Source organism: Rhipicephalus sanguineus, unplaced genomic scaffold, assembly GCF_013339695.2.
Source record: "Rhipicephalus sanguineus isolate Rsan-2018 unplaced genomic scaffold, BIME_Rsan_1.4 Seq10450, whole genome shotgun sequence".
Taxonomy (NCBI): domain Eukaryota; kingdom Metazoa; phylum Arthropoda; class Arachnida; order Ixodida; family Ixodidae; genus Rhipicephalus; species Rhipicephalus sanguineus.
In genome coordinates, this window is record NW_023614227.1 from 2441 (window position 1) to 28724 (window position 26284).

At 43.5% G+C, this 26284-nt stretch overlaps 2 protein-coding genes across 2 annotated transcripts; one reads left to right on the forward strand and one right to left on the reverse strand.

The window, feature by feature from the left end:
• Nucleotides 1-220: 220 nt before the first annotated feature.
• LOC119375964 (leucine-rich repeat and WD repeat-containing protein 1-like) lies at nt 221-15441 on the reverse strand (the record flags this gene model as incomplete). Its single annotated transcript, XM_049411336.1, is given in 12 exon segments — nt 221-357; nt 805-878; nt 2018-2038; nt 2041-2209; nt 3982-4088; nt 4971-5085; nt 6805-7029; nt 7095-7307; nt 10891-10952; nt 11782-11896; nt 14751-14973; nt 15298-15441. Coding segments are annotated over 12 exon segments (1529 nt in total), but the record flags the coding sequence as incomplete, so codon positions are not given.
• A 317-nt stretch (nt 15442-15758) lies between these two features.
• LOC119375963 (mediator of RNA polymerase II transcription subunit 19-like) lies at nt 15759-22899 on the forward strand. The gene is given in 8 exon segments (XM_037645979.2): nt 15759-15989; nt 16267-16420; nt 17381-17445; nt 17448-17479; nt 20042-20113; nt 20115-20154; nt 20834-20940; nt 22797-22899. Coding segments are annotated over 8 exon segments (720 nt in total). The 5' UTR covers nt 15759-15811; the 3' UTR covers nt 22869-22899.
• Nucleotides 22900-26284: the final 3385 nt, after the last annotated feature.

Consider the following 26284-nt stretch of genomic DNA (forward strand, 5'->3'; position numbering starts at 1 on the left):
CTCCTCCTGCACTAACATTTCTCGCAACAATGCTGAATAAGGAGTCAACAACAAATGGCCACACAATCCATTCGTACATATACACCACGATAAACAGACCAAAAGTGCCCTCTACTCCGCTCATTCTAAATATTTGACAACGTTATTGCTATGTATCATCATCTGATTAAGTCTTTCTTCAGCCGGAGCAGAGCAAATGGAAAGCACTTCACGTACAAACCTGTCAACTTTCACGATCGACTTTTGGTCAAACTTCCAGCCAAACAGACCGCCATGGCAGGCAGCCAGGAGCAGTTCATTCCGAGTGCTGACACACAGCTGTAAGATCTCGCACTTTGGTTTGAGAGTAAGCAGTTCCTGAAAGAAAAGCAAGCAATGCCAGGAGCATGTTGCTCACGGAGGTAAAAGCAACCACATTGCTATTGCAAAGGTGTAACAACCAATACATACGTAAATATGATAGCTAATCATCGCTGTTCAGAAGATGTAGACAGATGCAGACCAAACACAGATTCTGTGTTGCGAGCAGTCTACAAACAATACAAAGTAATATAACCTGGCTTGTACTCTGGAGTAAGGAATGCAAAGCCAGCCCGCCATATAAACTAAAAATGTAAGCTTTCCCCAGCAAGTTGGAATGATAGCTAACCGGACGAAAACAATACTGACGCTGCTCAAGTATTCAGTACATGACCAATGAGTTTTGAAAGAAAAATAGAGAACAGGCAGGAGAAAACAAAAGCAGAATAGAAACAAAAGGAAAGGCAAACTCAAAAAGAGAAATAAGTGCAAAGTAACATACACAATTTTAGTTTGATAGCCGGGTGCTTTGGGAATGCCAATGTCCCACAGGTGAATGTTGTCATCAATGCCTCCACCTGGAGACAATAAAGTGAACTAGACTTGTAGTTAACACACAAGAAGGAAAAAAAAAAGTTTTTGAAGATGCTTAGGCCACTTAAGCCAGTAAAGCCAGTTTATAAGACAAGACCCATTCAATTTCCTACCCTCGGGACCCAGTTAGGAATAGAAAAACAAAGGAAAGATTCGCAAGAACATTCTGGCATAATGCCTCATTAAGCGCGAAAATTGACCGTCGGCGTCAGCGCCGTCAGCAAACAACACGAATGATGCAAAAAAATCATCATAACGTGATAACGCCACCATATGACGCCATCATGACGTCACGGATCGCCAAAATTTGTGATGTCACCATGATGTCACATGTTGACTTCATCGTATGACAGCGTCGCTTATTCGAAGACGGGCTGATCACGGAGGCAGTGCAAAACCACGTTAGGTGCAGAAAGCTTTCGGAAGGGGGTGGGGGAGAATCAATATATTGACTGCGCAGAAAAAGAAAGAGAAGATGGCTTTTGCCTTCGAGTCGTCTTAGTCAAATGCATAAGGGACCCTATGAGTTCTTTTTGGAAAAAAAGTGTGATCGTTACGCGAGTAAATACCGTATTTATTCGAATCTAAGCCAATGTTTTTGTTCGAAAAACGATGTGCGAAGTGGGGGGGGGGGGGGCTTAGATTCGAGTACAATGATTAAGTTCTTTTTCTTTCCTGGCTTTGCGAATTTCAGGGGTCGGCTTAGAATCGGGCCGGCCTAGATTCGAGTAAATACGGTACGTTGCATACATTTCTAAAAACCTTAAAGCACCTTTTTATTGACAATGTATAGCACTGCACATGCTTGCTCACTGTCTCTATTTTTCTTTTCCTCCTAAGATGCATGTTAGTATAAAATATTGTTAGAAAAATTGTTATTTCTGTGACATTTTCTTTTGTACTGTGTTTGTTTTGTTTAATTCGGAGACTTTTATTTGATCTTATGACTATGTAATATTAACAGCTCCAATAGATGCGTTTTTTTCCTCCACATAACAATCGGTACGGACACTTGAACATATTTGTGGGGTCCCAAAAGTGTGTCTTTTGTAATCATACACATGTCTTGGGTTAAGTTAACTTTCAAACTTCTGAATTCAGAGATTAGAGTGGGGCCACCTACTGAGAAGCCAAGTGGGCTGGCTGGGCAGAAGTGCAGACAGTTGATGTACTTGGTGTGCGCCTGGAACGACTTGTAGCAGACGAGCTGCTCAGGGTGGACAAGGCTCACCTCGTGGGCTTTGCCTGCCACGGCAAGCACAGCACTCTGATGACCACCAATGGGCAACACCGTCCATGCCAGGCAGAAAAATTCCTAAACGGGAAGACGCATTTCCATATTTGTCAATAGCCACGCTACGAAAGCGGTTACATCAGACATGAGCGGATATTCAAGCACTCTGAATATTCTAACTAACATTACAGTTTTCGAATTCACTTCAACACGAATTTAAGTTATCCGAAATCAACCAATGGACATATATTTGACCCCATGTACCCCCTTGTAAAGGTAATTTCACTGCAGCATGGAAGTGTTATGCCGTGAAACCACCTCTCCAGGGGAAATACGCACTGCTGCGAAGCCACTTCGAGGTTAATGTACACATTACCTTCACCTTGATTAATTATTTTTTAAGTTTAAAAGCTTGTTATACCACTTATAACTTGGACCCTACTGCTATTCAAATCTTGTACTATTCAAACTTGCTTCCACTTCACCTAGGACCAGGAAAGTGACATTCGCACATGCCTAGTTTCAATTCTTGAAAATATTGTGCAAGTTAGTTGGGTCATGACAAAAATGCTCATTTCAGTTTATAATATGTAACATATACTATTGAAACTATTCGATTCAAAGTTATTCGACGAAATCACTAATCGCTTCGAACCTCAAGTTCACTATTCGCCCATCCCTAGGTTACACCTCTTACGGTGTCTTCCTGTCCCGCAAGAATAACCTTCCTTGCGTTTTCTCTCTTGAAAAACTCGGCACTTGCTACAACTCTTCCATCAAGAATGCCATGTCACGATGACTTCATGCGTGCCATTTGTGGCCTGGAAGTCCTGGACGGGCAGCATTAAAGCAAAGAGGAGCACGCAAGATAGATGATGGTTATTGCGACAGAAATACGTCCCATCAGGTGCGAGTGTTTTTAGAGTACAGCTCAAAGGGACACTAAAGAGAAATACCAGAGCAATTTAAGCTCGTGAAGTGTTCTGCAGAATTCTCGTATATTTTGGTTCGCGAAAACACTTTGTTCTACTCTGAAACTCGGAAAATATGTTTCAAGGACGTCAACCCTGCTTCAGTGGAACCTCATTTTATATGCATTGTGTCACAGTGCGTGAGAGAGTAAGTACCACAGGTAGGACACGACGGGAAGTGCACAGTAACTAATACTAGAAATGTAAGACTCGTGAAGCCATCAAAAAGGATAAGGAGGGTTTTGATACACACAACATGGGACCAGAGTAATATTCTCTTCATCCTCAACCCCCCCTTCACCCCCAAGATCATCGACAGTTTAAAGTCACGTCAAGGAAGTTCTGCTGCACAGCTGGTCAGTGAGTATGTCAACACCTTTAAACATAATTGCCCAGCCTAAACTTGCATTTTTTCCATAAGCAAAATTATGCCGTATGTATGTCGCTATATAACATTCAAGCATAAAGCAATGAGTCGCTCTAAATGCAGTCAAGTTTGTTATGTACTACTGTTGCTATATGTGTACCTGTGCGGGTGCGACTTGTGCAAGCAGTTCTTCTTATGCATTTCTTTTATACACACCTAGACCAATCCTAACATGTTGAAGTTAGACGAGTTCAAGATCTGATGTTTGTCAGGAGAGAATGTTTCCATAATCTACAAATACGACTGTACAACTGCTCCGTAAAATCTAAAATTTTTTTTTATGCACCCAACCTTTCTTTCCTGCCCTAAACTCAATGCTCTCGCTACCAAGCAATGCCTTAGCATATGCTCATACTAACAGAGATCTTTGTTTTCATACTGTAGCAGCCATCATACTGAATGTATATAGGGTATATGCAACAAATATAAAGATGTAAAAGTGTGTGTTCCTTTACCTCCTTCAAGTTGGTACTCCTGTAGCGTTTCAGAACAGTTCCCGTGCTGGCGTCGATAAAGTTAACGATTCTGCCGCCACAGGTTGCCACAATGTTGGGCGACAGATCTGAAAGTTGAATCAACGAAGGCCATGTCAACCTTTTTGTAATACCTATGCCACAGCCCCTTATGAAACTATAGTCTTCAAGGTATGTACTTATGCACATACTTAAATACATGAGCACATTTCAGCAATTGAAAGAGGGGCAACAAAGTTAATCCAGAATGTGACAGTGAGAGGAGGACTCTTGGATAGGTTAGTTACAATGTCAGCATGAACATGATACATCAGCAATCAACAATGAAAGAAGGTTCCAACAGTGGCTATGGATGCTGCTTAAGATTTGTTAAAAATGTACAGTTGGTGCTAGTTCTTGCCACAACTCACAAGCATGATGGAAGAGCAAGAGCATCAAGATAATAACAAAGCCAAGATTTGGACTAGAGCTAGTCAAACATTTGAAATATATAAAATAGCTAGCATGCATTCTAAAATGAACAATTCGTAAGTACTGAGACTTTTCCAGAGGAAGACACAGATACGTTAAAAAAACTCAATATTCATGACACCACGGGTGCAAGATTCGAAATAGAATTTTTGTCAAATTTTTTTTCAATGCTAAGAAGCAATCATCTACTACTGGAAAAGCAACAAAGGAGGTAATCAAACATATTATTTTCTAATTCAAATCCTTTTAAAATTTTCGGCAAGTTTTAAAACAATGTTGTCTATTACAATTTGGATGTTGCATGACAATTTGATATTGAAGTCTACTTTTAATCATAATACATTGGCCAATTACACTAGCACAGTGACCCAAGGCATGCGAAGAAATTTGCATCATTACAATATGGCCTGCAAGTGTTTTTTTTTTTAGGGACAAGGAAATTTTGCCAAGGAATGTGTGAATGCACGTACAGAAACAAGCAAAAATGAAAGTGTGCATACCATTTTCTTCACATTTTGGTTGAAAGGCAGCCTGCCACACTTGAGTTATTGAGTCACTGGGATCTTGAGAATGGCCACGAAGAAATATGCATGCTTCAGCCCCTTTCACACTTCCCTGCAAGACATTGCGATTGTGACAAACTGAAAACACATTGTTTTCCAAGTAAAAAAAAAAGTAGATGCATGCTAGCTGTATTGTCCACTCAATTTATTTTCTTACTAAACTGCACTAATGTTTGTGCCAACGAATTTACAGTAGGCTCTTGATGATTCAAACTCAAGGGGACCCCAGGATTATGTTCAAATTATCAGAAGCTCTAAAAAAAATGATTTGGAGCAACATACTAATCTATGTTGTGATGTGTAGGTTTGTGTATGCACGTGTAACAGTGTATATGTATGTCTTATGTCTATCAGTATCCTATGTCCTTACTTTGGTTTTTTTTTTACAGCCTTAAATATTCTTTGTTGATTATACCCTTATGTTGCTTAGAAGTGTATGTGTACGCTGCCTTGTGTGTGGGCCCCGAGGCACCTTCAAGCTGGATTTCGCCGCTTTTTGCCTGGGGTGACCCCCAACTTTATGTTGGAAATAAACTTTCTTGATTCTTGATAATGTTTCTCAGGGCTGCAGCAACATCATATACAGCTCTGCAAGGATGCTTTCCCGCATGACACCAGTGTACTGTGGCGAAAGTGGCTTTAAGGAAGTGCTCGACACGCGATAGACCAAGGCAAGACCGTTTCATTTTTTTTTCTTCCTCAGTCAGCATGCGATTTGGCTAGTTTGGCCATTTACGAGGGGGCAGGCAATCGGCTTTATTTGTGACTGTTATGACATAAAGACCCGAATGTTCAGCTAGAAGCAACAAAGGCAGCAGATATTTCAAGGCATGTACAAGCAAAAAGTTTGCATTAACCGAATTTGTGCAGTGGGGCAGTTTGAATTAGGCGACTTAAAATACATTGAAAACATAGTGGGCCAACCAAAAAATTAGGATTCGTCAGAATTAACTGAAAGTTTGATTTATGGCACTACCCTAATAAGGTCAATGTTGTGGGCTCAATCCTAGCTGCATCAGCTGCTTTTCAACAGAGGCAAAATGCAAAATTGCTCATTTGCCTTTAGATATAAGAGCTTGTTAAAGAATTCCTGGCAGTCAAAATTATACCCGAGTGCCCCACTACGTCACGCCTCATTTGTGGTGTCTGCAACTAAAACACACTGAATGTATATTAAATTATTCTTTTCTACTGAACTGCTGAGTGCCTCTCATCAAGTGCAGGATGACTATTGACGTAGTAACCAAGCTAACAGCCTTAAATAAATATTATTTCTAATCGTTTCTGAAACTTCAACATCCAGTCCACATGGGTGTTGTCGCAGTGCCCATGGTGGTTTATGAAATTTATAAAATTTATTTTATAACGTTAGCTAGCCCTCTGTATGAACGCAGTCACCCTTTGATACCACTGCTACTTACACCAAATTTTCATGCCTTCACCCCCAACTACTGATCCGTGTATTCAGGCCAGTGAGTGCAACATGTCAAGAAGAATCATTCTCAGGAGAACAGAGACCAGGTGTGTTAAGTCAAATATTTTAAGTTACCAAATTAATCTACAAAACCATACAACTGTCAGCCAAACTGTCTGAAACAACTCCCACATTGAACCGAAGAACACTCTTCGATGAAATTTTCATTAAAATACAGAAACTTGAAAAAATTATCCGAGGTCAGCTAAAAGAAAATTGAGTCCACTTCTACATAGGCCTAGCACTTGCTGCTAGTGAAACTCAAGGGCACAGGAGGCACACATGAAAGATACACACCTTTTCTTCCCTAGAAGGAGCAACTTCATATTTCAGCTTTTTCCTTGGTGTACATGACCGTCGCACATCATTTGACGAACCATTCTTTACCGATACATTCAATTCACGGGTGCCAGCATGAAGCAAGCTTGAATTTTTGTCATGTTTGTGAGAGCTGGATGCGCCTTGCTTTCGATCTTCGAGGTTGAGGATTTTCCTTGGAGATGCAACTCGCTTGTGGGGGAACTATTCGATGCATTAACCTCAGTCGACTTATTTAGACACCGTGTCTGGCGTCGCGGAGAGCTTACGTTCACGTCAGAGCCGTGTGCGACGGATCTGCTGCTGACCAGCTCGTGATCAATGAGGTGCCGTCTCGTCGGAGATGTGACACGCTTGGAAGGAGAGCTGGATTCTTCTGAGGGCCTGATTTTGTCCTTCTTTTTTTTTGGGGTGCTGGTGGAGGCTTTGGCACGAATTCTTTGAACTTCCTCTTCAAACAACTCTCCACCAAGAGATTCCACCTGAAACGAATCAATGGGAATAAAGCCATGTGTAAATATTGCATGCCAAATGAGCTGGGAAACGAATTAGTGCACTTTGAAAAGGAAAAAAGGAAAACGAAAATGTAGGTTGTGTATTTCAGTAGAAGTCTCCCATTTTGCGACAGCTGGTGCTTCTGCGAGACACTCGGAAACACCCAGCTTTTTTTTAATGCTGAAATGGAATGCTGGAAATTGATAGAATTGTACGCCATGCTATGTTCTGCGAGATGAGCACATGTTTTTGCCACATATCCAATGAAAGAACTTTTAAGCAAAACACTGCCACATACACTGATAAGTGAGCTGTGCGAATAGCAAAATTTTGGGTGCGAAGCGAATTCCAATATTGAAGTGTGAGTGCGAATCGAATCGAATATTTTTCGAATATTTCTAGAATATTTTTCGAATACTTCGAAGCGAAATTGCAGGAAAAAAAGTTAGAGAGGATTCCTAAGCGTATTCTTATGAGATAGCAACATGAAAGTGTTTCTTTTCGCTAAGTTCAAGCGCAATGTAGAGGTCGAATTGTATTTATGTACATGATTTGGTGCAACCAAAGTGTTGCCGACAACACTTTACACGTGATAGGCAAATGTGCCATTTCCTCAGCCTCTCCTCCTCTTTCAACTTCTGTGGAAGCCCAACTGATGTGGCAGACAAGGGTGTGCTCCCTTCAAGTCTGGAGTTCCAAATCTGCCTCGTAAACATCAATACATAATAACATCTGAAATTTTGGATGGTAAAAAGCTTCGGCGTCCAATTTTTCGAACTTCCTGCCCAAATTTCAGGTCCAAAACAGCATTAATTGAGCCCCCACCTCTGCCACATCTTTCATCTCCATGCTGGAACCAGCGTTTTCTTGAGTTAATACAGTTGCGACCGTAACGGAGCTTGAAAGGCAGCTTTGCCGCAATGCGGGGGTGTGATGAGGTGAAGCATATTGAAAATCTAGGGACAACTTCTAATCGGACGTTGACTGTGTCTTGGCTATGTTCGACCGTAACGGAGCTTGAAAGGCAGCTTTGCCGCAATGCGGGGGTGTAATGAGGTGAAGCATATTGAAAATCTAGGGGCCACTTTTAATCGAACGTTGACTGTCTCTTGGCTATGTTCGACCATAACGGAGCATGAAAGGCAGCTTTGCCGCAACACGAGAGTGTAATGAGGTGAAGCATATTGAAAATTTGAAGGGGGCACTTTCAGTCGGTCGTTGACTGTATTTGTTTTACAGCGAAAGCTCTTATGAGATCATTTCACCGGCCGTTTTTGGCGCCGCAGTTGTCCGCCGCTGCCGCCGCCGCCGGTGTCCGTAACCACTATCGCTCGAAATAAGAAAAAAAAAAAACGAAATAAGAAAAAAATTCCAGGATGGAACGAGGTTCGAACCTGGGCCCTCAGCGTGGGAGCCCAGTATTCAACCTCTGAGCCATGCCGGTGCTTGAAACTGCCTTGCAAAAAGACCCTATACAGTCTTCATGTCGGGAAGGAACCACATTAACATATGTAATGTAGTGTGGTAGAAGAGTAAAAAACAACCAAGTGTCACAGAATGCGAATTCTGTAACCAGGCGTCACACAATGCGAATTGCGCAACGAGTGAGTTGTTGAATGCTCCCAACCCATTACAAAGGGGTCTGCCATAATTCTTCATCGTCATTAGCCACAGCATCAACAAAGTGCACATAATGCCTTACAGGTGTTTAGCAGATACCACGGTTCTGCGCAGAATGACAAAAAATTGCGTAGTGGCTGCTTCCTTCGTTCACAAAAATTCTGATTATAGCGTAGTGGGCTCCGCGCAAGTGCACTTCTATTGGTTGCCAAGGAAGTCCATAAGGTTCCCATGATCCATTTCCTCGGGGTCTCCATAAAGTTAATTCCCTTTCTCTATTTCTTTCTCACGTTAGCGTATGTTATAAAGTGTGGTGGGAGAATGAAATAACGACCTGGCGTCACACAATGCGAAGTACGTAACTAGTGGGTCATTTAAAGCTTCCAACTGATTACAAAAGGCTCAGTCATAATTCTTCATCGTCATCAGTCGTCGCATCAAGAAACTGCACATAATGCCTTAAGATGGTACCTCGCTTCTCCGCAGAATGACGAGTAATGTCGTGGTGGGTGCTTCCAACTTCACAAAAATTATCGTTTGTGGCGTAGTGGGTACGTTGCTAGTGTAGTTGTATTAGTAGCCACAAGAGAGTTTATAACGGGCTCTAGAAATGCCGCTCTTCGAGCTTTCGCTGTGACTGTGCTGCACTTTCCGCGCAGGCCTGGCGTTTTTTTTGGGAAGTTCGAATAGTTCGAATAGTGAAATTCCAGTGCGAATCGAATCGAATAGCAAACACTATTAGAAAAATATTCGAAATTTCGAATATTCGCACACCCCTAGTGATAAGTGATCTAAGCACCTGAACTGATAGAGTGAAAACGCTGCCACTTGTGGGTCAATTCCTTAGCAAATTGACTTGCCATCTCATGCACCGATGAGTCTTTGGATGTCTCTGGCCACTATCCAACAGAATGGTATAAACTGCAATCTCTTTGCACATCTGATGCTCAAGTGGGACTGGAGAACATTTGCACCATGTACTTTCTCAGACAATCTAACTGAAACGTAATGCATAGTTTATGCTTTAAAAAATATTAACGAGTCCTGAGAATGCTCACAACAAGTGTCTTACTTCCACGACACACCTTCCTTCCCCATCACAGCTACCATGCATGTCAAATTTAAAGCTTAAAGAAGCCCTGCAACACTTTTCCAAGTAACCATCGAATGGCTTCACTAAAGGAGCTTATTGCCTCACGAATCGACTGGCACAAAAATGTTTAGAATCCGTCAAGTACGAGCGAGAGATTTGTCGCACATTGTAATTGCTTTCTCTCTTCTCTCGTCCCAACGAGCGCTCTAGAACCTAAGCAGGGAGGGATGGCACTGGGGAAAGAAGTTGCGTCACGTGCGAGTCATGACCTTGAACACTGTTTCTTTTTTTCTTCGAATGCGCGGCTTACTTTCAGCGTGATCTTGAGTGCGCGTGCGGGCACATGGCAGCCTCCCACGACGGCCGCAGTAACTATGCAGCCCACAATGTTCAAATCAGCCAATGGCCGTGAATTTGGGAACATAGCGCGGTCATTTGGATATATGGCACCATTTGTCGAGAGAAGAGGGAACGATTTCTAGTTGGCTTTGATAATTAATTGTAAATTCCAGGGCCACGTGCTGCCTTATAATGTTTGGCTTGCATGTTCTCAGGGGCCTCGACTAGCGATCGGCAGCGTCTTCTGAGAATGTTGAAAAAGTGTTGCAGGACCCCTTTAACATTACAAGCACAGGCCATACCATTGAATCTAGCACAAGGAGTGATTCCTGAAACTGCAATAAGCATTGAGACCAATAAAACTATAAGCACAGCCAAAGCCACATAAACCATGCATAGCGACAAGCCAAATGAGTTCAATACACATACCTTAAATTTCTGAACTTGACGGAAAATTCATTGCATTCGAAATGAGTTCTCCTCAGGTGCCTCAAAAAATCTTTCTTCACGTTGCTAACCTCTTCGTCACTGGCTCCAGAAGAAGATTGTCCTTGAATGTGGATTCCCAGATTCGAGAAATCTGAGCAAGAGAAGGACAGGACATTTCATTCGCATCGTGAGAGTAGACAGAAAGAATTGAAGTGGCTTGAAGTGACAAAAGCACTGTGCATGAAGAACACCTTTCCAAAAATGGGCTGTAGGCTTCCCCCCTAAATAAAGGGGCTGAATGGGTCTTGAACTGGGTTCAGAAATACGGGACAAGATCGGCTTTAGAATGCCCACCAGTTTTTCAGAGAGGTGCTCAAAGTCAGGACTTTTAAACTTACTTAATCCAATGTGTTTGTACTTGTCTCACAAATTAACTTTTTTGTAATAGCACAAATGCTAGGGAATGATGACAATTTACAGCAAAATTACAAATGATACAGCGCAATTACTACAATACAGTTAAAAGACTACAAATAATGCCGCCTATACCTTCCTTGGCTTCATTGTCTGTTGGTTTTCATTAAGGTAGTGTCTAACAAAGTAAAATGAACCTTTAAATTTCCTTTTTTAGCACAGTGATCAAGAAAGAAAGCAGAGAGAATGAAAACAACGCTAGATCAAGATTGGCCAGGAACAGAGGAAAGGAACAGGTATACAGGCAGAAAAAAAGAACACAAAAAAACTAGAAAACAGAGGAAGAGAGGACACATAACAACCAACTGCTGTAGAAACATCAGAATCTCAAAAGCACCAAATATTACCTTCACAAACTTGTTGCCACCTACTGTTAATACCCTGTTAAGTGAAACAAGCCTAACATCATATAGATTCAAACTTTGGGCTGGATTTGCATGCTCATTTTCTGACAATACAACACTCTCCCTGCTTTGTAAGTCGTTAGACTAACTGCATATGTTTACCTGAGGGCAGCTTCTTGTCGCCGAGTGCTTCAAGTTTCCTCAGAGGCTGGCAGTCGGCTCCGTCCAACAGAGCCAACTTGGGAAGCAGGGACACAGCGATGTTCTTGTCGGCTGACTGTTTTTGAGAAAAGAAAAGGCAAGCAGAAGTCAGCAGAGCAAAACACAGCATGTCGTTTGTGCTTGAGACACACATTTGAGGTACACGGGACACGCATGTCCCCATGACTAGCCATAACTAATTCAGGTGTTCTAAAGACTGCCTCGTCGAGGGATGTATAACTTGCACATTTGACTCGTTTAAGCTAGCTTTAGCAGAACCTTATATTTTGGTCGGCATCAATGCCTTACAAATTTCACCAGAAGTGCCGTCTGTGACGCCGGTGGGAAGTCTCTAGTTTTCTTGTGTACCTCAGAGGGTTACTACGTCCCGAGACCATGATATGATTATGAGGGATGCCGTAGTGGAGGGCTCCGAAGATTTCAACCATCTGGGGGTTCTTTAACATGCACCTAAATATAAGTACGGGCCTCAAGCATTTTCACACGGGCCTCTAGCATTTTCGCCTCCATCGAAAATGTGGTTGCCATCGCTGGGATTCGATTCCGCAACCTTCGGGTAAGACATGCATTTAAGGAGTTGAGATGATTATCACTGCAGCGGAACTCAACAGCTCACAAAACCAAGAAAATTGAACAGTCTGTGTCAAAAGTTTAGAGACCACTGGGTCAGATAAAACATTAATTTCTCAGGAATTTGTGACTGTATTCTGCTGAGTTGCACAGTAGATGTTGTTAGCCCGTCTTAGAACAGGCTGGCAATCTGAATTCCAGGTGCCTGCCGAAGAAGCGGAAATATTCAGCTTTTCTAGTGTCTCGTGGTTCTTAAAATTTGACACTGACTGTACAATAAAATTTTTTAAGGAGCCTGTGTTGCAGAAATTCTGGCGTCAGCAGCGTTGCCCGTGAGCGAGAACTTGCGACTGATGCAATAATAGAAATCAAGTGTTCAAGCGGATTAGAACCCAGGCCTTCTGCATGGCAGTCGGATGTTCTACCACAGAGCCACACCAGTGCTTGAAACTGCCTTGGAAAAAAAAAATTCACAGCATATCCACGGGTGAATAATGAGAGCTTGGGCGAAGCTCCTGAAGCAATCATGGTTACACCGTGAAATCTTCAGTGGTTTCGCCAGCAGTAATCAAAGCGATAGCCCAGTACATCATCAAAGACGTGACAAACACTGTATATATTATACAAGAAATTTTATTAATCGTAAGTGATAGCTAGACGTGGCTTCCGTTCCCCCTTCATTATAACGGCTTTATGGTCGGTGAAGTGATGGATCGGTGATGGGTCGTAGTGGGATGTTTGCAAAGACGAAGTAGTGGGCAGTTTGCAAAGGTGGCTTCCGTTCCCCCTTCATTATAACGGCTTTATGGTCGGTGATGGATCGTAGTGGGATGTTTGCAAAGACGAAGTAGTGGGCAGTTTGCAAAGGATCGGTGATGGGTCGTAGTATACTACCGGTTACGCCTTACGCCGGACGCGTGACAAGGTTAGATTAAGAGGAGCTTCGCCCCTAAAAAACTTATAATAAAGACGACATGTAGTGTGATGAGTCACATTAGCATATGCAATAATGTGTGGCAGGAGCGTATAATCGCACCAAGCATCACACCGTGAATTGCACAACAAGTGGGTGGTTTAAAGGTTTACCCATTACAAAGTGCTCAGGCATAATTGATGATGGTCATCATCAGCCACAGCATCAACAAAGTGTACAGCCGCATAGGTGCATGTATTGCCTTGAAGACATGTAGTGGATACTTCACTGATCCACAAAATGATGAAATAAGGTGTAGTGGGCTCTTCGCAACTGTACTTGCATTAGGCCTTCTAGGAGACTTTAAAACAGCCAATGTTACACGCACGGACATTTCTTTCCTCATGGCGCGGTTGAGGTGTCCACTGAGAAGGGAAAGTGTGGCTAGTGAATGAGAAGATGATGTGAACGGGCCTGGTTATGCTATCACTTTCCATTCTTGAAGGCAAAGCTCAATCATCCACCAAGTTTTCAATGTATTGGGCTCTAAATCTTATGCTATGAAAAGAAACATATCATCTAAGTATGTGGTTCAGTAGTGCGGAGTTTCCCTCACTGGCAAGTTTTCCTCACTGGTGAGAGGAGGAAAGTACACACCAGCAACAGCCATTTCACTATTTCCATCATTTCGCAATGTCATACATCACCATATAAGGCGACTTATCCGTATAAACCAGCACCTTTCCTGGTGCATTAACATGGCCTTCTTAATATTAAAGCACACTGCCACCATTCACATGAATCTGATGTGCTAGAAATGCGATGTTCCCGCCACTGCATTCATAAAACCAAAACTTCCATCACGAGTGGTATGTCCTAACACTGGCCAATAATAAGGAAACACCTTCATGTAAAGAAAGCTTTAACTGTGGTTACAAATCCTCTATTAGCCACATGCTGCAATGAGTAAATCGTGCACTTGTGCCAACACATGCAACTGCAAAATGCTTCTGCAAGACGTACTTTGATTACTCAGTACACTCCATGCATCTCTTTTACATGTTTTTTTTAGCAGCTGCATTTGGATGGAGAGAACACATTGTTTTCGTACACCTCTGCGGTTAGGCTAGGTCTAACTGTCCCCACGTGGGAGCGGCCCGCGGTGTCACCCTAAGGGGTGGCACTTCTCCGGATCTTTAAATAAAGTTCTTCGTACCGTACCTCTGCCAAATAATACGCAAAGTCTGAATTAAAAACCAGCCACATTAGGCTAAGTTTATTAAATGCACTGAAAACGAAAAGCAGCATCATCAAGATTGCGAAATTTGCTTCAGTTAAATGGAATTACAATGTAATAGAGCTTGAACTGGGTAGACAAGCCGACAGCATGCGTTTGAAGATATAAAAACAAAATTGCTGAACTTACAAGGATGGGATTGCCAGCAACCATCAACTCCGTCAGTTCGCTGTAATCCTTCAGGAAGGCCAGGTCATTGATCAAATTCTCCTCCACATTCAAGCACCGGAGTTTAGGAAGGCCAAGAGTGGGGACGTCTCTGAGCGAATTTCTTGACACATCGAGGCTCTCCAAGTTTTTCAGTCCTTTAAAGCAGCATGGGTCCAATACTCTGAGGTCCCTGTTGCTCAAACTGCGGGAAAAAAAGTGAAATCAAAATTTAGAAACGAAAACTACTGTCGACGAACCGGTTGATCAGTCGAAAGTATCTGTATCTAATCTGTATTTGAGCCAGGTGAAACCGTCAGAGACAAGCCATAAAATCAAGGTAGCTTTTTTCTTTTTTTTTTTTTTTTTTTCCAGTGGCTCCTGCATGTTCCACGTAGTTATCACCACACACGCAGCAGCGTAAAGTGACTCAACTACACAAACAGAACCGTAATTTCCGCAACAACTTTTCAGCACTGGTCACCGGCCGTAGAGCGTCCTACGGCCCCCCATTTTCGTGAGAACTTACTCTAGTTCCTTCACATCGCTTAGTGATTTGCACGAACTAAGAGAGAGGATGTCTTCGGTGGAAATCATTTCTGCGCCCAGTCAAAACAACAAATCCCGCGCCAGCCCAACACATGCGCGGCTGCAAAGCCCGGTAAAAGTTGCGCGGGAAGTGAAATCCCCCGAGGCACTATGGGTAAAGACAGGTGGTGTTTAAAGCATGGCGATCGTGACGTATTAGTACTAAAAAGCATAGCCTTTGAGATTTGTAAAAAAGACTCAGGGATAACCATCAGCTGAGGTTATTTGCGTGTGTGTTTGCGCATGCGTTCACCATTTTACACTGCAGAAGCGTTTAACAAAGCTTTATTTGACAAGATAACTTATCAAATTAGAACTATTGATCAAAAACATATTTAAAACGTTTATTGTCACATCTCAAGCTTCCGGTGACTTCTTACGCCGCACTTCCGTTCATCACTAGCGGGGTGCATGACGGGAAGGAAAAAGTTCAGGAAACAACATGGCAGACGACAATGGCTGAGGTGGTACGGCGGACGGACCAATATTCTCCAAAATCGAGCCCTCGCGGCTCCCGCTCGCCGGTTGTGTCTCGTCAGGACACAACCGGAACACTTAAGACGACAATTTCTCTCGGCAAGACTCCAGCCATTGTTCACAGCGGTCCCTTTTATCTCATGAAAGAACCTCCAAGTAAGCGAGTCGATCTTTTCGCTCATCGCTTTAGAAAACGCTACCGCGCTTTCTAATCACATCATGCCGATCGAAGCTGAAGAGTACGCTCTTCGTTGCGTGGATGCGCGTATACTTTGCTTGTTACGCCACGATCTTACCGCGCTGATTCTTCTTTGCGGCGTTTTCTTGGCAGATGTTCAGCTTGTCAAACGCCTCGGCGCTCGTAACTGAAAGGATTATGCCGTACCAGCATACCAGGCGCTGTCGCTAACTCGTTCCGCTTTCTCTTTGCCAGAGAGTGAGCTCACCGGCGCCACAAATCTGATGGTATCATATGGCTTGGAGCACTCCTACAACAAATTCAGCGGCCGTAAGGTCAAAGACCAGCTCAGTGCTTTTTTGCCCAACCTGCCAGGCAACATCGATGCACCCGGCGATCAAGACAACAGGTGGGGATCCCTGCTGCGTCCTGTTATGGGTGCTGTGCACAGTGAAGCTTAGAATAACAGAGAGCTGAGCTAGTTGGTAGGTATTCATGTTAAAAAGACAGGGCGTGCTAACACGGACACAAGAGAGAAAGTCCCACCACAGTGTGGTGTCTTGACGGCAGGGTTCCGTTTGGTGTCACAGAAGTCTGTTGCATGCCGTCTTGACTTCTCTCTTGGTTTCCGTGTTTGCGCGCCCTGTCTTTTTAAAGGGGTCATGAAGCACCCCTTGGGCTGATTGAAAAAACACATCCTGCGGAAAGGTGACACGGCTATGAACTGCTCTGCCAAATATTACAGTCGTGCGCGCCGCGTAATGGCCACAAGCGGAGCGCGAAGTTGCCGTTTCCCCAGGCACCCTCTTTTCAAACAGAGGCCGGTTCTCACTCTCGTCGGTGGGCGGGGCGTCTGTCCGCTGTACGTCGCAAGAGACATAGCATGCTTATTGGCCGATAGCCGACGTAAATCGAGAGCGGCGTTCGGATCAGATGCGCTTCTTGCCGCGGGGTGCCGCCACTTGCCGGCGCCGCACTCCTCAGTACACGGTAGCCGCACTCGCGCAAGCGAATCACAGCGGGAGAGCGATCGCGTTTCATGACGCGCGCTGGCGTAACTTCTTTCCCCCATGCCATCCCTCCCTGTCTAGCTTCCAGTGCGCTCGCCGGCACGAGAAAGAGAGAAAGCGCTGGGAGCGTGCGCCAAACCCCCGTAACTCCGCTGATTCTTGACGGATTCGAGAAATTTTTACGGCAATCGATTCGGGAGGCAGTACACTCCGATACTGAGGCCATTAGATCATTACTTGGAAAAGTGGTTCATGACCCCTTTAACAGTGAAGCGATCTCCAGTTTTTCGCAACGCGCCGCTGCGGTGGAATCGGCAGTGATGTCTTACTTATATTATATATATTTTTCTCACTCGCAGTTCACTACGTTCTCTCATCGAAAAGCCACCCGTCGGTGGAAAGGAGCTACTGGCCCTTACCGCCGCCCACTGGTCGGGTTTAGGCTTCATCCTGGACCGGTTAGTATAAATATTAACCCGTGATAGCACGCTTAATTAGTCTATGCTCGTAAGCACCGTGAAAAATGCAACTGGGAGAATATAAAAGACGGGAGACACGTATTACAAGAACTATTGCATGGCAGGGCATCGACCTGCACTCGCTCATCTGTCTAGTGATGTGAGACAGACTACAGTAACGCAAACAATTCACAAGCACGTGTCACATTTGATGGATCATGGTTATCGAGATGAAAAAAAAAAAAAGAAAAGATGCGCTTTAGGCTCAGCATGGTGCATAAATGGAATAGTTCTAGAATTATAAAGTATGTCCAGTGCACAAAACATCAGAAGTTCTGTCACAGACACTGCTGTTTAGTGACAGGTGTTTCTCCCATCTTCTCTTTAGTGATTGCCTTTGTTCTGTGTTGTGCATCGCTGGGACCTGTTACTGTGCCACCTGTTACTGTTCTCTTTCGTTTCTCTACTTTGTGAGGTCATTGCCCTGCTGCCCGGAGTAGAGCTTACTTATTTCCCAATTTGCGATAGTGTGCCTGTCTCCTCTGGAGTATTCTTTTTCATAGCCCAGTAAGGCTATGCTCTAGCCTACACCAAAAAGTTATCTGTGTTGAAGTATATATTCAAAATTGTAGCCTAATTAAAAGGACCTCTGAACCATCCTGAGCTCTCAGTTGGGGTGGCGGTTTCTTTGTCACCTTTGCTTTCCTTCTCTATAGTGCTGCCTCCTGCTTGCCACTCACTTTATAAGACAGATGAGCACTGCTCAGTACTGATTGTCACATTGCCGCTTCTTTCTTTAAACGAGCGTATACACCAATTTCGGAGGCTAAGTTAACCTTAGCAGATGCCTTGTATGCTTGCATGGAACGCTGTTACAATCTATGGCTGGAAGCATATGGCTGAGAGGTAATTTACCGCGACATTAAAGCCTAAAATGAAAGTTGGCTTGAATTTTCTTACTCATTGCTATAGCCGTCATGATAACATTGTCTTCAAGAGTTAGAGACACTTCTGCTGATGACGTGCACTAATGCCAAAAAGGCGTTAGTGCACGTCATCAAATGCTAGTGTACACACGAAATTAAGCAAAAATGAAAATGTATGAGCTCATTGCTTTGAAACTTCTGGAGTACTCCACTACAGCGTCCTTCATAATCATATCTATGGTTTTGGAACGTAAAACTCCAACAATTAATATTATTATTGAGCTCATTGCTGTTGGCACCTTCCTGGATCACATGACCTCTATGAAATCGGGTGCGAACGGTTTACATCATTGACGAGTTGTCCCATTCCTGCTGGCGGGCATTTTGAAATCAGAAATTGTGTGATGGGTATTGTTGTTTTGGTAATCACTTATAGGGACACTACTGCAGGTATTAACGCCATTATTATGCTACCCAGAAGCTGTACAGTACCCAAGCTTGACGAAGAATGATCATCCAGGAGTTTTTTTGCCTGCACTCCTCTAAGCAGCATCAAGTTAATCAGGGCGTCACCTTTATTGACTACACCCGCCATGGTGGTCTAGTGGTTATGGTGCTCAACTGCTGACCCGAATGTCGCGGGATCGAATCCCAGCCACCGTGGCTGCATTTCAGTGGAGGCGAAATACATGAGGCCTGTTCACTTAGATTTCGGTGCAGGTTAAAGAACACCAGATGGCCAAATTTCCAGAGCCCTCCACTACGGCGTCCCTCATAATCATATCGTGGTTTTGGGACGTAAAACCCCATATATTATTATTACTCTTATTGACTATGCACTGCTGCCACTGCACGTAGTGAAGTCAATGGTTGCACGGACTGCTTAGGAAGAATTGACATGTAGAATCGGAACTTGTATGTTTCATATATGTGTAAATTGACGGCTTGTACCCTGGTAACATCTCGTGCGTCACCCTGTTGGCATTGCGACGTATCATGAGAACACAGGAACAGCCCCAAGAGAAGAATGCATTAGTTATTTGGATGATTAGAGGTGCTTCAGGAGTCTTAGCAGTTTATACAAAATAAAATTTGTGTAAGCAGGTGTAGAACAGAACAGACATTATAAAGACTGTCTTCTTATTAGCAGTGATCTTTATATTGGCTCAAGACATGTAAAAGGCACTGAAGATATTCAGTATACTAGATACACAGTACTAAATATCCGAATTCAAAAAGTATCGGAGTGCATTGCAAAATGTGCTTTGATACTTTCACTAAGAGACGCTTTTGCATGCAGAAGTAACCAATAAGTTTGGTTATAACCATTGCCTGCCGTATAAATACTTTTATATGAATTGTTCATGCCATTAGCAAGCTTATAATCAGCAGTTCAAATAAGGTTGTGAGAGAGTCACTTTTTCGGTCACCACTATTCATCTCCACAGTTACGTAAAATTTAATCTTCACTGCTGTATAGTTTTAGCAGGTATAGGTAAGGTAGGTTAAAAGGTTGTTAGGTTTGGCTGTGAGGGTGGGCTTTGGAGATGTTTGGAGTGTCACACGTGCAAATTGTGGCATGTCTACGTGGTGCAAGTGTGCCCGTCCTCATCTCCTGCTTCTGACACTTTTGCAGCTGCCTGAACAGTACCGAATGATGAGCCAGCAGCCACAACGAAAGAAGCACAAGCACAAAAAGCACAAACACACAAATGGGTGACACACCAAATCACGAATCTCAACAGCAGGGTGAGTAGTACTTGTACACATTCCGATTTTCTAGGACTGCTCATCCGTTGGTGTTGTCGTATTGTCCCTCGGACTACTGCGGGTAATAGTAACAGAAGGTTGTCTTAATTTGTGCTGTGTGTTTCTTTGCGTTGTGCAGTTATGTCAGAACTCGCGGCAGTATACACCATGGTAGCTTAGCGGCTTGGGCGTGCTGCTGCCAAGCTTGAGGTTCCATCCTCGGCTGCCATGGCTGCTTTTTGATGGGACGAAATTTAAAAAAAAAATAAACATGTACTTAGGTATGAGTGTATGTTAAAAGCCTCAGGTGGTCAAAAGTAATCTGAAATTCCCCAATGCCTTATATCATACCGTGGTTTTGGCTTCTAGAACACTGGAATCTTAATTTTTCTTTTATGCCTGGCACTGCTGGTCGTGGTTTAAACAAAGACGATGTTCTAGCTGTTGCTCATGCTGGGCTTGTCTATTGAGCATGGTTTAATAAAAGAAAAGGTGAAGACGACTGTTTTCTGAGCCATTATGCACAAGCAAACTGCGCTCTGGTGACTGCACCGCGACTATCTTGGCAAACTCGGTCACCGGTAATCCAGCTTTAGTACTATAAAAAGGCTTCAATTGTGTCACAAGGTATCTACCCCCAAATCTACATGATGTGCTCGTATTATTGTCTTTTTCTTAGAAAATGCCTCGGATGCCTCCCACGAGAAGAAGCACAAGAAACAGAAACGGCATGATGAAGAGAAGGAACGGAAGAAAAAGAAGAAGGAGAAGAAAAAGAAAAGGTATGTCGAAATTTATGCCACGTGCAACTATGTATGGCCTTAAGGAGTTTGAAATTTAAGGGCTCATTTTTCTTCGTTAGACACAACCTTAATTAGAAGCAACGGGCAATCAAGCCAAGGAATGTATAGGGGAGGTTATTTGTACTAATTATGATATAAAGGTGAAAAAATTAAAGTGGATGAAAAGACAACTTGCCGCTGGCAGGGACTGAACCTGCTACCTTAGAATAACGCATCCGATGTTCTACCAAATGAGCTATGGCGTCAGTCATCCTCTCGTCCACTTAGACGGTATATTGGTGCATTTAAACCTGGGAGCGTTAGTCAGCATCGTCGTAGCCATGACAGCGAGTGTAGAACTCATGTATGACCTTGACTTACATGCTGCAGAGATTGAGATAGTATGCACGACTTTGTCCTTCGCAGCCACTGCCATTGAAACACACTCATGAGCCATGCGTTTCACAGAAAGTTGTAGAAGACTAGTCTTTGTATTCACTGACGTGATTTAACTAGAAACGATGACTTCACTTGAACTCTTGATGTCATAATAATGCCTTTTGTGAATGTGCTGCATAAAATGGAATGGGTCTCATGGGCTTGTTCATGACATGTCATCCTGCCACTGAAAATTGCTTTTTCTTCTCAATTACCAGAAAGTAATGTGGCGAAAGCACGGACAGCCTTCATTTCTGCAATGTGCACAGTGAAGTTATTGGAACAAGAAGATCAATTTAGAAACTTAGCTAATTAAAGAACATATTATGTAGGTTTCGATATCCGGCAATGCTGGCAAACAAAAATTAAAATCTTGTTCCAAATGTTGCACTTGTACCACAGTGCAGGAAACAAGTGCCCAGATCGTGGTGCACTCATCACAAAAAATTTAGCAGCACATTGCTACAGTAATGGTAAAATGCCTGGTTTTGTGAATGCAGTCAGTGGCCGATTTTCAAAACACCTAAATTCAGATGCTTTCGTGGCACTGCCATGTACCTCGTAGCACAAACGTAAAGGACATCTAAATTTTGGACACTAAAAACCTTTGCCATCCCATTATTCAAACCCCTCGCCGTCATTGCAAACCGGAAATGGCATTAACTGCAGCCACCACCACCTCTGTGTTGATTTTCTTAAAGCCTTGTACCCAGGGGCGTAGCCAAGGGGGGGGGGGGAGGGTTCAACCCCCCCCCTTGGCTACGCCCCTGGGTTCAAACCCCCAACCCCCCCCCCCCGAAATTTTTCAGTTTTGCTTGCGTATATACACGCACACATACAAACGCACGCACGAACTACAGAAAGTATGGTTGAACCCCCCCCCGAAAAAATTTCTGGCTACGCCCCTGCTTGAACCAGTGCTGTCGTGTGCCATTCCACCATCAGCTCACACCTGTCTGAAAGCTTGCTTCGTTGCAATACAGGGGTGTTATGCAGTCAAGCATGCACAACAAAGGTGAAACGTACTATGAATGGGAAGTTGACCACTTTAACGAACATTACATGGTGCCTTAATTTTATGCAGCTCTCCAGCAACCCCTGCACTCTGTTTTTATACACACATGTACTCATGTCCCGTCACTATACAAACACTGAGATTCTTATAAGTGCACTGGCAGGTCTTAGCAGCTATTTTGGATGTGGCTGTGACTATTTCTGACCTTGTGGGCAGTAAAAAGAGGCATGCATTAGTTTTTGTTACAGTAACCCAGTTCTTTAGATGATATTGCGATCCCTAGGGAGTCCAAAGGACCAGTTTGTTGGCTGCATTATCTGTTCAAGTATACCGTTCTCTAATCTATGTATAGAATGCATGTACGCCACTGTAACCGACATTTCTCGGTCTATCCTTGCTCTGCAAAGCACAGTCCTGAAGCCACACCGGCCAACCCTGGCAACCCAGCACTTCCCAATGGTTCCCAAAGGGTCATCTAAAGGCTCACAAGTTCCGGCGCTTCACCCAGCCATGCCGTTCACGCATCATTACTGTACCATCTCTCTGCCTTAGCATGTAAACCTGCCAGAAATATATACAAGGGGATGTACTTTGCGGGCAGTGCTTTATGTATATTTCATTGCAGCATCTTTTATTATTATTTCCTTTTTATAATACGCTTCTGTTACAGCTAGTAGCGCAGCTTACCAATCACCATCTAGATTTTTATTTAATTTTTTTTCGTCCATATAATGATTTTTACCCGTTAAGAAACTTTGTCAAGTGTTGAGCAGCATAGCTCTGAATAAATATGTAGAGCTTGCTATAGTCTGATGCTAGCACTGTCATGCACACTTTCTTCATATCTAGCTAAGTGCTTTGCAGGTTTTCTAAGACAAGAGTGCATGCTGTGCATTCACATACAGAATCCACTGTCACATAGCAGCAATGCTGGCACATTGGTGAAGTACTTCGAGAGATACTATATCCCTTATTGTGTCTCGGTGATCATGTTGTGTGTGTCTCATTTCTCTCGCTGTTTTCCACTGCAAGATGCAATATCAGCTAACCCAGTGTCACCCCTTTACTTCCATTGGTCAGCAACGCTGAGGAACAGCTCGGTAACAGTAGGAGCAGGATCAAGTAAATTACACTGCTAGTGATTAGCTTCATATGTGCATCGTGCACCATCGTAGCTCACACATCTGTGTACATTCGCCACAGCAATCTTAGATACTCCTACCCGTAGAGTTTCTTACTATAATACCTTGAAAGGACTCTGGCGCTAGTGTCTATGCAGGCTCCTTGAGCGGCGCTTCAACCACCATGGGAATTATGGGAAGTACAGGATTCGGATCTGCTTCGGATGGCTTCCGTTTTTGATTCGCAACGCTTGTTTGCCGAGTGTAAACAAAGTGATGGGAAGTTGTGTCCCTTAAAACTTGCTTATTGTTTTGTACGCAAAACTTAATGCAAAAAGTTTGCTTGACTGTAAGATGGAAGTGAAACTGGACAAGTTCAACCACCAGTGTATGCATTGCTCTGCAATGTGTTCTAGATTTGGCATCACGATACAATGAATTATTTTTTTACAACACTTGAAACAAACACGCTCGTTTTCGCTCAAAAGTACGCATTATCTATTTATGAAAATAACAGTATTGTATTGAGTGAGAAACACTTCACGTGTCTGCTGCGATGCCAGGTGCGTCTGTCCAAGTGGCCTGCCCCCAAGGCATCTCTCGTTTTGTTGTGAAGTCAAGTCAGAGGAGTGTGACGGTGCGTCTACTTAGCTTCGCTGTCGATTTGAAAGAGTTTTGACAGTAGCGGTTGTAAAAAAACGTGAACTCTGCAATTTTCTGGGCTGACATGGGACGCTACATCTATGTGCAGCGGTGAGTGCACGACGCCTTGCTAAAACTGTCAAATACAACCTGTAAACTGCAATGTCGCAGCAATCCAAGAGACTAGCGCTCTTCAGCCCTTTTGGACAACAAAGGCACTGCTTGAGTGCTTTGCAATGCACCCCACTGCCCACGCCTCGCAAAGAATGAAACTGAAACTGTAGAAAAAGATTCGTAGACAGTTCGCTAGCTAACGCAATTCAATCCGAAGCCTGTACTTCACATCATTTTCCATGGTGGTTGAACGATCGCAGCGCAGTTTCCTCTCTAGGTTATTGTATGAAACTCTATGCTCCTACCCATGTGACATACACCCACACATGACAAACTCTGTTTGCCAAGATGGGAACGCTCGCAGCTTAACCTCACACTGCAAAACATGTCTTGTAAGAGGACAGAAAAGCAGATGACAGATGCATTATTATACTGATGAGGCAGCAAAGGTGCAGAAGTGAAAATATGTACACGTGTCGCCAGCTTTCGGTCACTTCGCCAGCGGCTACACTTCATTGGTCAGGTTTCAGGGCAAGGGCGTGGCAACATTAACCTTTTATATCTTGCGTCACACGGAATCAAAGAGCGTCAATAGCACTTTCTTGGGATATCCATCCTCTTCCAACTACAGATACATTATGACCAGCAACATGGAGCCACTACAGTTGCCTTGTAACTGCCATGCATTGCAGCAAGACTGGACAAACATAAAATTGCAGGAGGGCTCTGCAAGTGGCTAGCCTTTCTGACATAAAAGCCGGAGGTGTTGCCATGATTTTGGGGGGAGGATTTTAGCCTTCTACTATTTGTAGTGTGTGTACATGTGTGCATATATACGTACAAAACTAACCTCCTAAACCCCATCTGGCTATGCCTATGATCCACATTTTGGTGGAAAATGAAAGCCTTGTGGATAAGGCTTGCTTGGGTCATGCTGGACAGGCCATGCAGATCGACACTATGGAATGCTGGATCTTGCAACTATATAGCACCATCAAAATTGCCAGTATTGACTTCAGCAGGCCTATCAGGTTTAGCTGTTTACCTCATCATACATTCCCACTAAAGGTATTATTTTCAGTGCTGTACCAGCTGGTAAGAACTACACATTACCTGTCCACTGGCACACTGCCTCTTCTACTTTCATCTTTGGCACACAAAATTGTGACCAAGCTGCCCATCCAGAGGAACTGACTTGTGCAGTAAAGCAGTCTACAGCAGAGAGTGAACATTCTGGTAGGTTATTAAAACTTGCATAATAAGTGCAGATGCAGTGGTGAGCATCAGTGTTGTTGTACGATTTTCGGCCACTCTTGTGCAATGATTTCGCACGCCTAGTGGCCACGTGTGTGGTATGTGGTCGACAGTGGTACTTTTGTCCTGCATATAGCCATCTTCGCATAGTGTTGAAATACTACGAGCCAAATACTTCGAACGTGCTGGTGCAAAATCACTTGAAAGTCTTGCTTTTGTGATCATATTCATAAAAGTAATCTCTTGAGGACACGACTCCAATGTCAGCATTCTTTCAAATCACCAAAACAAAAATGCCAATCCTGCATGCAAAACTATGGCATTGTGCAATCTTTCTAATACTAGTGAACAGTGAAATTTACAGACAAGCAGGCTGGACACACCACTGGGAAACGTCTCCTTCAACGCAAGCTTGCAGTGGTCAGACATGCATCTCGCTCAATACTATGGTGGAATAATTTATGATGACTTGGCAGTTTCAACCACCCTGGCCGACAGAATCCAACAATAAACAACCATAACGGCACTGCTGAAATGGCCATGATGGCATCAGGACAGCAAAATCGCATTACATGACAAACTGTGCAACACAAATTGTACAACAGTGCAACCGTATGCAGAAGCTTGGGGTGGAGTGAATGCCCAACCCCCTTTCGGTAGTTCATTCCCCAGGCCAGCATAGGGCATGTTACAAACTCGTGAAGCCCTGTTCGCAGCTGTTGAGTGTCATTGCAATGCTCACTGGCACACATTATCAATGGTAA